The sequence below is a fragment of the Sinocyclocheilus rhinocerous genome, unplaced genomic scaffold, assembly GCF_001515625.1.
Source record: "Sinocyclocheilus rhinocerous isolate Xijiao unplaced genomic scaffold, SAMN03320098_v1.1 scaffold1842, whole genome shotgun sequence".
NCBI classification, from domain to species: domain Eukaryota; kingdom Metazoa; phylum Chordata; class Actinopteri; order Cypriniformes; family Cyprinidae; genus Sinocyclocheilus; species Sinocyclocheilus rhinocerous.
The window spans coordinates 744898-757336 of NW_015667292.1; the positions used below are offsets into that span (position 1 = coordinate 744898).

General features: G+C 38.0%; 2 protein-coding genes across 6 annotated transcripts in view; both read right to left on the reverse strand.

Moving 5' to 3' along the window:
* Positions 1 to 5964, reverse strand: part of plekhm3 (pleckstrin homology domain containing, family M, member 3) — a 45858-nt gene extending 39894 nt beyond the window's left edge. For both annotated transcript variants that reach the window (XM_016545359.1, XM_016545360.1), the window contains exons 1-2: positions 5918 to 5964; positions 2040 to 2915 (exon numbers count right to left, since the gene is read on the reverse strand). In XM_016545359.1, coding sequence (XP_016400845.1) covers positions 2040 to 2493 — 454 coding nt within the window. In that variant the 5' untranslated portion in view covers positions 2494 to 2915; positions 5918 to 5964. The remainder of the gene's footprint in view (positions 1 to 2039; positions 2916 to 5917) is intronic.
* The window catches only part of LOC107733642 (isocitrate dehydrogenase (NADP(+)) 1), a 35718-nt gene that overhangs the window by 8742 nt on the left and 14537 nt on the right, over positions 1 to 12439 (reverse strand). For 3 of the 4 annotated variants that reach the window (XM_016545361.1, XM_016545363.1, XM_016545364.1), the window contains 3 exons: positions 11817 to 11957; positions 11556 to 11718; positions 10597 to 11345 (listed from right to left, as the gene is read on the reverse strand). In XM_016545361.1, the coding sequence (XP_016400847.1) occupies positions 11252 to 11345; positions 11556 to 11718; positions 11817 to 11957 (398 nt within the window). In that variant the 3' untranslated portion in view covers positions 10597 to 11251. Of the gene's footprint in view, positions 1 to 10596; positions 11346 to 11555; positions 11719 to 11816; positions 11958 to 12439 lie in introns of those variants that run through there. The other variant, XM_016545362.1, reaches the window with a different exon arrangement.

The window sequence follows — 12439 nt, forward strand, 5'->3', positions numbered from 1 at the left end:
AATAAAGCTGCTGTCAGCTATGATTGGACAGGGCAAAAATTGGGCTAGTTTTAATTCCTTTTGGGCGGGTTTTGAGTAAGCTTTGGGCTGCAAATTTTTCTGGGACCTGGCAACCCTGTCGGATGCGGACCAAACAACCGTACCGAGACCCAGCTGAAGAGGTGGTATCGGTCCAGTTCCAAACAAACTCTGGTACGGTTGAATGGATGAACCAATGAATTGATGACCTTAGCACACATGTGGTTTTGTTTACAATTTCTGGTCCACTTGCGAAAAGGACAGTGTGAAAGCGAACCACACTAAAAATAAAAAAAAATCAACATTGTATTTGGTCCGGACCAAAGCAAGTAAACTAGCAGACTTTCCTGGTGTGAATACATCCAGAGTTAAAAATGTAGATGTCGAAGACTAAGCGTAAAACAAAGCAAACTATATTAAAATTGACGCTTGTAATGAACTACAGAGCCAAGTCAAGCATAACACAAACACTGAGACCTGTGCAGTGAGGGGTGTAGGGGTTTCTCCAGTCTTAATCAGTAGATCTATCAGCATTAGACACTGGGTGGGTCGCCAATATCTTAATGTCACCTAGGATTCAATCTCAGTCACTCAAGAAACGGTGGGCATTCGAGCGTGGAACTTAGTTCTATTTCCAGTTGCTCCCTTACAGAAGTACATTTCTGTAATTAACAATTTACCCCATTAAGTTTTAACACAGAGGCAAGGACAGCCAAGTGGATTGGTATCACCTGTCATTTTGCAAAACCTAGTGCTGATTTACTGGATGTAGAAATAAATCAGCCTTTTCAAAATGAGTTAATACATAATTAAACCAGACTACACTGGAGATAAAAAGCTTTAAAACAATGCGACAGTTTGTATTGGTGAATATGTATTGTATTAAATCATAGCAAGCATGTTAACTGTAATATTGCACTAGATCTCTACTGTTCTTGTTCTGGGATGACCTTGTCTAAAGCCTTTCAGACGAAAACACACAGAAACGAACAAACAGGCCAAACCATAAGTAAGCCAAAACTCATTGAACCCCCTCGACATAAAAGGAGGTGATTCCTGCAAAGACTGCAGGTGAGCAGTGTTGACAGAGACGCAGACACAACAGATCACAGGTGTGAGGAGATAAAAGCTACAACACCATGTGACATTTTAATAAAAAGTGTACACAGTAGTGAAATAATTTCATCATTTTAGCAAGTAAATTGTCTTTTCAGGGAGGGTTTTTTTTTTCATGTTGAGTTTTGTCCTATTCATGAGAGTGAAATCTGATTGGTTCAAAGTTCTACTTAATGCAACTGTATATAAAGTGTGAAAGTTAATTTCCAGAAGTAAAAATCCCACTCATTTTCTCCATGGAGGAACTGATTTTAACAATAACTTGCAGCACTACTGTGAGCAATGAGTATGTTAACCAATGGTATAGCCTTTTGTTGAAGCCATCAGCCCACATTATTTCAACTTAGTTTTTTAATAACGGGTTTAACAGTGGAATTCCTGATGAAAAACTACAATAGCCATCATTATGCAAATAAATTGTAGACTATCAAAGAATCTCTTTAGCGCCCATTCACTTCCACCTTTTTATTTATGTCATTTGCAATATTTAACTGGATTGTAGTTCTTTCCCTCATTAAAACTCTAATTTTCAAAAACATTTGCTTTAAAGTTTGTAATGCTGTGCTTCACCTCCTACCTGGTTCATTTGGCTCATGGTTTACAACTTTTTAACTAACATTTTTTTTTCAAATTCCTGTTGGAAAAATAACGGAAGAATACTTCTGCTGAAAAAGTGGATGGCACTGTTGCACTCTATTAAATATGAATAAAGTTCTGATGAAAGCTGTGATTATGTGGCATCACTTAGCATTTTCACTTTGAGTGTAGACAGAATCATTTAAGTGAAACACCTGGTTTTGAATGAGATTTGACTGAACTTGTTTGATCTCTGCACCACACATCAATGCAAAATAAATGTATAAATGATGAATAAAGACAATAAACACTGTTTAGTTCATTCTTACCATCTCTGTGGTCATTCAGTGCCATGTTCTTGAGTGTATTTTTGTCAATGGCAGGCATGCCATTATCGGTGTAAGTGCGGTTGTTGACGTCTGAACGGGAGCGGTTGTGGCCACGCTTGAAGCCGCCGCTGGATGTATTGGTGGTGGAGTTCGTCTCTTTGGCATGAGCAGCCAAATCGTTGGTGGATCGTGCCCGGTTCCTTTTTCCATGTCGCAGGCCCAGCACAGTGAAAGATGACTGCTCCGCCCAGGCCATATTTTTGGGTGATATTTCAGATTGCTTTCCTGTCAGTAGCCCCCACACCCCACTGGAGTTCAACTTGTCCAAGGTGGAGGCCTCTTTAAGCTTGGGCGGACGTACCTGGCCATCTCCTTGATTGTCATCGAGGCAGTGCAAGTAGTCCTCAGTGGCCTCGAGGGCGGGGCTTATGTCCTCAACCTCCAGACCCTCCATCACCTTGACAGTTTCGGCGTTACAGAGGAAGCGGAGGGGTGGAGCAAACGGACTGTTTCCTTACGTGTGTGAGGGAAGACACGGCAGGATCGTAAGGCCTGAGGGCACCGCAGACGGAACATCTGCTGTCTGAACCCAAAAGCAAGTGTAGCAAAACAGATGGTCCACAAAGGCCTGAACCCCTTCCAGAACTGTCACTTTATGAGCCAATGTTGTTAATCAAGAACCTAATGAGAACTGACCACTGTGCCAGCTATCAGTATCAGCACTGGGTAAGGTGAGTGCAAACAGTGCTGTCTAGAACAGGTGTTGCCTCATTCAGATGAGTGCCTCAATTAAATCACTGCAGTCTGTAAGGCAGCTATTCAGCGAGTGATAAATGCAATGTGGCACCAGGACGTCCTTCCCCAGGGCCAGACATCCTGAATTTAGACAAACAAGAGAGAAAAGTACATGACGGTCAGCAAATACAGCAGCTGATGCTCTAGTATGAGGAGCCCTTGAGCAAAAAGTATGACAACAGGAATTGTAAAACAGTTGAGGCCAAAAAACAAACAAACAATAAAAGCAAGCAATTTTTTTTTTAAATGGTTGCTTTAGCTTCCTTGCTGTCTACCACCTATATAGCCAGTTGCCTTCTAAGGTGGCATCCTAAATGAAACAGAAGATTCTAAATGACTGATTTTGCGCACCACACAATTGTGTACAAATTCACAATATTTATATCAAAAATCTCCGGATGACCTACTACTTCTGCTGAGATTTCAAAATGCACATCCAGTGGACACTTTACTATTCCATGAGGCCAGTGGAGTGGAGTTGTGAATGGCAGGGAAGTGACACAGGTAGGTTACGTGACACTGACAACGTGACAAAAAAGTAGTACATCTAGATTACATTCATACTACACACATTACCACCAAAAAAACACTTCTTTAATGGTTGCAAAGTTCAATTCATATCAAATGTTGTACCTACATATTGGATTTCAGATGAGGTCCCATTTGCATTTTCTATGCAAACATGCACTAGACAGACAACTTTCTCGGTTGCATCACATCTTGCCATTTTTAAACATCTTGCAAATAAACTTCTGTGTAAAGTAAAGCTGTGTAAATCAAGAGCATGTGTTCTTTTCCATTCCACTGCATCTTACACAAAAACATGTTCTGTGTGAATGGCCCATAATGCTGCTTCCTATTGGTATGGCTTCTGAAACAATGCCATAAAATGCTGCAGAGGTAGGCAGCTCGCTATCTTTTGGAACAGAGCTACAGATTCAGCAGCTGAACTCAACTTACCTTGACCTGTGTAAACACTCATAGTAAGGCACCGTTAATTTCTCGCAACTACCATGGTGGTCGTGGAATCCACTCAGCAGCCTACCTTACGCTCCAGAGCTTCGGTACGCAGACAAACCGACATCATCACTGGAAGTTTCCAGCTTGGGGTGGGGTTCCCTGCCTCGCTAAACCTGAGCACAGCTTCTTTCTGTTTTCGTTTTAACATGATCTTGCAGCCTCTTCTCATCTTACTCATGTCTACCTCCTCCCACACTAACATTGATTTCCTCTGCACTCCAGCTCAGGGTCTTTCACTTTCTTTAAACCATCAATTATTAAAAGACCATTACATCATCTCAGATCAGAGACTCTCCAGACCCATGGGAAAAATAGAGAAACCAAGAAGCGAGCCAACAGACAGCTGTTTTCCATTGAGTCAGTATAAACTGCTTTCAAAATGACACCAAAAAAATTACTATCAATACTTAAAGGAATAGTTCTCCAAAAATATAAATTCTCTCATCATTCACTCACCATTATGTCGTTCCAAACCTGTATAACTTCTGTGAAGCAAATAAGAAGAAATCTTGAGTGTTAAGTCTCAGTGTTTTTTGTCCATACAATGGAAATCAATGGACACCAAAGTAAATGACAACAGATTCTTCATTTTTGGGTGAACTATCCCTTTAAAACAGTCAAAGCAGTTTTTGGACAGTAGTCTAGAGAGCAGCAGCCAGCCTTAAGAACCAGATCTGCTACAGTTAAAAACCTGAGCCGGTGATGCTCACACCTCTGCTTAAACAAATTATTCAGACAGAGATGTGGAGGCCCTTGTCTACCATTCTATTTTTAGCCATCTCACAGCAAATATCAATCTCCACACTGAGGCAGTGACAAAGCAAAGTTACAGCCAGCAAGTAGTGTGTGAGAATCCTAAAGTGAAAACAGCGGAATAGATGTGCACACTCTTAGATGCCATTTTATACAATATATTCAAGTTATTGCTACGAAGAATAAAGGTTATACTGTGATGAGCAAAAAAGTATGTGTCATCATCCCGGAACATGAAATCATATTATAAAAATCATATTATATCATAGATCTGACTGAGAGGAAACACATGACCAGTCACCCTTGTCAGTAACCTACACTGCTTATCTTTTGACCCGTTACAATAAAAGTACTGAGGTATCAGATGCTAATGATACCATCTTCAAAGAATACAATCAATGGTAAATCTACAAGAAAAAAAAAACATAGCATTTGCTATTTGCAAGATGTTGTAAGACAAAAGTCTTGTTTTTTCTTCACTGCTGTCACCAGATGGATTTTTGGTTCTTTGCCACTGTTGCTTTTGGCTTGCTCACTCAGTTGGGTTTTGAAAGACATTCAGGAAATATTATCAATTTGACTGCACTAAGACTATCAGATGAGAACAAAACTGTATATTAATATGAATTGGACTGTATATTTGCTGAATAATAACACTGTTGCCTTTTGCAAAACTACTTTATAGCTGAATTAAAATGGACACATTTTGAAAAATTAACACTGTTACTTTTCAGTTTTTTACTGTGAAGCTGCTTTGAAACAAAGAATCTGTATTGTATAAAGAGCTATATAAACAAATGTAACTTGACTTGACAAACGGAGCGATGAGCCCTTATTTCAGCAATCCAATGCTGACTGTTAACACCAGGCGTTCTTCACTGAATAAAAACTATAGATAACGTTTAAATCGACAAGAATCCTGAATAATATTACTGTAAGTTGATGCGGACTGGCAGTTCACCCAAGTACAGCTGACACACACAAACAAGCTACAAGATCTACGAGAACAGAAGTAAAAAAAAAAAAGACGATGAACAAACTCAAATATCTAGGTTTGCCCCTCTTCTGACAGAGATTGTGTTTTTATTTACAAGTCGCTGCTTCTATGAATTCAGCCGATGACTTCATCATGATGATAGTTAGCACTCAGCTACATCATCTGCCAATGACATTTGTGTCATCTGATTGTGTTTAACTCACAGCGAATGTAACATGTTTATGTATCATTGATAATCGGAGAATCACTATAATAAAAAGTCTAAGCATGCAAAGAGTGAATAATATGTTATTTGTACGTGAAAATGACTCACCCGCATCTGTTTACAATCTGTCACATTCAGTTCCGTCAGCGGAAATGCACGCCGGGTGAAACAACATCCTGCGATAAATGGTTCCGACTGCCTTTGTTTTTTTATTTATTTATTAAATTATTTTCTCATGCACTTAATTCATTTTATATATTGCGAATAGTATCGTGGTATTCTTTAATGTATCGTGGACTACCGCATAACTTAATGGACATAATATTTCATTATCATGGTGTTTTTGACACTTCAGCCCAGCATCATGGTGCCACCACAGTACCTTTTTAAAGTTTTTTTTTTTTTAGATTTAGGCTACTCAAGTGAAGATATATATTTTATTTTTCTCCTTCTTAACAGAATTATTATAAAAGGAGGGGTATTAAAAGTCATAACAAAATCTGCAAGGTTTGCAAAATAACACTGTTCATATTACCCAACAACATTATGCTTCCCGACATCATGCGACCAAGCTTCAATTACGATCAATAGCAGTGATACATACTGAATAAGACATGAGTTGTTGTTGTGTATGAGTGTGTAAAATCATCTTATAGCTACACTGTATTTCTGTAGAGACTATTTTTTTTCAATCTTTCCTCTCACAAACACACACACACACCAACATCCCACACAAACTGCACACATATCACAGTCATTAGCAACCCACGTGGGCCTGGAAGGAGTTGCCATACAAATTCTGACAAAAGAAGTCTAACTGCATAAAAGATCTATGCATTCTTAATGTGCAAATTGTGGTCGACATTAAGACTTTGTTCGATAATGAAGCCAAGAGGTTCGGCGTGAGTGGCAAAGATTAGATTTTTTGTAGCCAATAGCCAAAAGCTTGCCATTCTTGAAGCCAGGCCTGCATCTATTGTTCGGGTCCCCACAGAAAAAGAAACATTATTCAAGTCTTTTTCAGGCCACAGACAGAAACACAGTAATTATCGTGGGCTCCGGGCTAAACCTGCGACCTCCCCTCCAGTCCTCCTGTTCTCCCCCCGCCACCCTTTCTGAGAGCTTATTGTCTTGGCTTGTTTAAAGAAAGGCTTCGTTAATGAAGGAGGAGGGGACATGGACTAATGGGCTCAAATAAGTTCCTCTCTGCAATATTGTTGTGGGATAATGGTGGTACGAGCCCCAGCTGTAAACTTGCAGGCGCCATATTGTGCGTGACCTACATAGACCCTCATCAGAACCCGTGCAGAATGCTTATTTGCCACAGAAGACTCAAGAGTTTCTTTCCCCATTCTTTTTCTATCTTTTTTATGCTGTTCTGAGACATTTAAGAGAGTCAGCAATTGGACAGGCTGGGCTGCTGTAAGTCACATGTAGAGAGGGAGGAGAAAAGAATATATATTTTTAAAAAGGACACAGCAAACAGTGTTGAAACGCTAACCTTGTTAACCTTGACAAATGGCAGCAACTGTTTGAAATGTTAGTCCACTTAGCTAGGTGGTTATGAAGTTATTTTCATTAAATGTTTAGTAAGGAAATGTTGACCTTACTATATCCTTGTCAAATGGCAGCAAAAATGAAACGCTCCACCTAACTGGTTGATATAAATAATATACAATAAATGTATCTTTAAATGTGATTTATTGTATGATTCAGGTTCATACGTGCTTGTGCCACTTCATCTCATATCTTATGACAGATGTTGTTGCCCTTCATTTAAGTAATTTTATCATAGATTTTACACCATTTTGGTTGTTTTATTTTGATCAGTTTATTGGAACTGAGCTCTTAATCTACTGTTCAAAATTCAATGATCTGAAAGTGATGGTAAAGGCATAATGATACAAAATATTACCGTTCCAACCAAATGCTGTTCTTTAAACTTTCTGTCCATCAAATAGTCCTGAAAAAGACACTTTATTCCAGTTTGCAGACTTCAGTGAGCAGAACAACGCTTTCCACAATGTATGATAAGAAATGTTTCTTTAGCATTAAATCAGCATTGATTTCTGAAGGATTATGTGACACTGAAGACTGGAGCAATGGTTGGAAAAAAAGTGTAGGTAGCAATTACAGGAAAAAACACAATTTAAATAACAGAAACAGAAAAGATTAATTTTAAATTGTAATACTATTTCACAATATTACTATTTTAAATATGTTTTGACCAAATAAATGAAGCATTGGTGGACATAGAAATTCTTACTGACCCCAAACTTTCGAATGGTGGTGTATTTCTAATTTATTAACAGTTTTGTTGGGCTTTATCATAACTAACACAGTCATACTATATGTACATCTTGTTGCTCTTCTAAGGCTTTGGTTGTTGCACTACCCCTATAAGTCTGCTGCTATGTTATAAGCAGTACTTGTAATGATTTAATAATGTTTACATATTACTTTTAATTAATAATGAATTTTACAAGTAAACAAATCTATCAGCCAAGCCCACATCTACTCCTCTCCTACTCCTACTCTGTGTATAGACAAAGAAGTATGTCCTGATAAACAAGGTTGCTATTTTTAGTTTGAACAATGTAGTTGATGCATCATAATTTTCTCAAATTGGATGAAAGTGGGCGGCATCATTTCAGCACAAACTACAGCACAGAGAACTGATCATCAGCATGAAAAAACAAGTCTGAGCCACAGCGCAACTATTCCTTTATCTCTTTGAAATTTATCCTCATATCAGCCTCCCATCTCTCTCTCTTGCTCAAATCTTGACCCATGAGCCTCTCCTTTTTGCTGTTTGTGTTTTCAGTGTCTATTTGGATTCTGTGCTCCTTCGCTGATGACTAAATTATGATTGGACATAAGGATAGCAGGGCTTTCATCTGCCCAGCGTTGTTCCACGCTTTCCTCTCCAACACAAAGGGCCCCTCTGCCTCTGCTCGGCCTGCTTTTGAAGAGTAGAGTGGCTATGCGTCCCCATGGAAACCACTGCGTTCCCTACAGGGGTAAGGTGCGCTCTCAGACAGAGAGAGACAGAGACAACATCAAGCCATATCTCAATCATTCATCTGTTTATTAATTTTCAATGTACATGTCCTTCCTAAGGCTCTGAAGAGTCATGCTGGTGTACTTGGTGCAAATAATGCAGTTTTGATGTTTGTATATAATTTGATATATATTTTTGTAAATATATTTTGAACAATATAAATAGGCCTACATTTAAAATATATTACAAAATAGCCAGAAAAATGTATTAAGAAATTTAAGTAAAGCACATCAAAAAGATATTTATGTAAACTCTATATTAGAAATATATTTTTGTATATTTTGAAATGAATATACAGTTATTCATTAAAATGAAATTTCAAAATATACAAAAATATAGCTATCCTAAACGCCTATATTATCGTGAAAACTCGGCAAATAAAGAATTCATTGGTCATGTCAATCACATATCGTTGGTTGCACATACCGATAGACAGCATTATTACTGTCGCAGTGGGATCCATTTCTCTGATTTTTCTTAACTAAATCCATAAAATCTGAACTTTTCTTAACAGGTAATGCGTAGTTGAATTGCCCAATGAAATATTTGGGGGGCGGGGTTTGAATAGCAGTGGACTTTAGTGACCTCAGCTTGTGCTTGTTTTACGTCATTAACGTCGGAATCACCACTGGCCTCTATTTCATATTCATAAGGCTTTACTTCCTGCAGCACAATAGTAATCTTTACACTAACAAAGCCCGTGAATGAGTGACCATTCACACAGGGAGAATGCAATTATCACGGCACAATGGTGACAGTCTGAGGCATGATCTCTCTCTCTCAGGTAAACCATTGTCACAGATATCTAATAAAGTCAAGAACACTTAAGTGTAGGTATAAGTCTGAGTTCAGACTGTTTGGTGCTCAGACATACTCTAATAATTTTCAGGCCGCTTGGTGGGAGTCACGTTCATGTGCATGAAGTGATGAAACACATTTTACAATGTTTTTCATGTTTTGATTTACTTTCCCTTCAAATAGGCCTACTAATTCCAAAACGTATCCAAATAAATATATGAAACATCTAATGTTTAATAGTAATACAAATGAAAAAATAATGCTACTAAAAACGAATTAATTAGAAACTCTCCGTTGTTGTGTTATTCGCTATAAAAACGTCCTTCTTGACGTCATTGTGCTGCCATCTAGTGAATGAAGTGTGAACCTCCTCAAGTGACAACATTATGATTTAATCAGGCAACTAGAGACACCGCAGTATTGTTTCATCAAGTTCAAAATGATTTGTATATAATCTACTATACTACTGTTCAAAATTTTGGGATCGGTAAAATAAAACCAATAATATTGTGAAATATATATATTTTTTAAGTAACAGTGTTCTGTTTTAATATATTTAAAAATCTGATTTATTCCTGTGATGGCAAAGCAGAATTTTCATGATCCTTTAAAAAATCATTCTAATGCTCATTTGGGTGATTGTTGATTATCACCAATGTTGGAAACATTTGTACTGCTTAATATTTTTGTGGAAATTGTGATGCTGATTTGGTGATTGCCGACTATAAATGTTGTAAACAGTTGTACTGTAATATTTTGTGGAAACTGTAATTCCGTCATTCAAGATTCTTTGAAATATACAAAAAGAACAGCACTGATTTAAAATAGAGATCTTTTAAACATTATAAACACTTTTACTATCACTTTTGATCAATTTAATACATCCTCACCAAAGTAACACATGATCAGTGTCAAAACATATGAGATATTCTTCTTAAAAAGTCTAATTTATTATTGATGTCATAATAACACAAGACCTGATCACAGAAGCACACAGACTGACATAAACAGAACCATATAAGGAAATTCATTTGCAATGTAATGACAAGACAGTTGTACCGAGTGAAGAATGAACAGGAATGTCTACCGGTATGAACTACCAGTATTTCAGTTAAAAGCAGGTATTTACATTATTAAGACCTAATTCCACTGTTCCTGGGACGGCTTCGAGAGTGGCTGCCCGAAGACAAGACAACTAACACACGCAGACAATAAGGCAACAGGTGTTCAAGCATCTGAGAGATAGCAGTAGCACACAAATACGCATTTATGCACTACGGGGAATATATCTTTCAAAGAAAATAACTGTTGCAATGATAAAATGTATAAACAGTCATATAATTTACTATATGAATGTTTCTAATTTGTTTTTAAAAGCATAATGAAAGTTACAGTGGCTCCTGCCATTTAAAAGGGCACTTTCGTCGTCCAGTTGAAAGTGCATTGCTCCCCCTACTGGTTGTAGTGGTGAAGTCAATAATTTCTCTGTCTTTGCTCCCAGTTAGACAGGGAATGAGACTGAGGGTTGAGTGTCAGAGTGTGTGTGTGTGTGTTTGAGAACGCCCTGTCAACACCCAGCAGCTTTATAGTTTGGGTTGGCTTGACAACTTAATCTTCAGATTCTCAGCCAGTTTGTCCAAGAACTCAAAAGTGTTGAGGTAATCAGAGCGTGTGACACTGTGAAAAAATAAACAGAAAAAAGTTCATATATAAAATCTAAAATAACTTTACACAGGCTAATAAAGTCTTGTTGCTATACTTTTATCAAGCATTTAACACTGATGCCGTCTATTGTAAATCTAACCCCACTCCAATTGATAAAAACAAATATCTTTTTAATGTCCCTCAATAAATACCAAATGTTTTAGAGCAAGAGAATGGATGTACCTAGACATGCCCTTGATGCAGATGGCCAGGTCCTTGGTCATGAAACCAGCTTCAATGGTCTCGATACAAACGGCCTCCAGTGCCTCAGCAAACATCCGGAGCTCTGCATTCTTATCCAGCTCTGCCCGGTGCAGCAGCCCTCGTGTCCATGCAAAGATAGAGGCTGATGGGACATAAAAGATAATGAAAAACAGTTTCCTGTGCCTCATTTGTGGATTTTATTGATTAAGAGTGGTAGTGAAGTAAGTGCATTTTCCTCACCAATAGGGTTGGTGGACGTCTCTTTGCCCTGCTCGTGCATGCGATAGTGGCGCGTAACGGTGCCATGGGCTGCCTCAGCTTCTACTGTACGTCCGTCAGGACATACAAGCACACTGGTCATCATACCCAATGACCCATAACCTAGAAACAGAAAGTTTACTCACTATAAATTTCAGAATTCTTTCAGAATACTTTTATAGTGAGAAATATTATGCAAATGCAAGGTCTTAGATGATTAGTTCACTTCCAGCTCATCTTGCACTAGTGCGACTTCACACATTACGTAATCACGTTGGAATGGTCACGTGTGGTTAATTCTTCATCTGTGTAGTCTGGTTCAAAAAGGTAGGGTAGGGCGAAAAAAATCTCATTTTCTCCTCCAACTTCAAAATCATCCAATATTGTTGTTTTACCTTTTTTTGTGAAGGGCTTTTGACTTTCTTTGCACGTTCACATTATAAACACCATATAAGTATACAGTAGTCAACATTTGAAGTGGATCAAAACCTTTCATCAAAGTTGTCCTAAAACCTAAAACCAAAATGCGTTCTTGTCTTAGGACAACTTTGGTTAACTTTTTTGATCCACTTCAAAGGTTGACTTTTTTTTTTTTTTTTAATTTT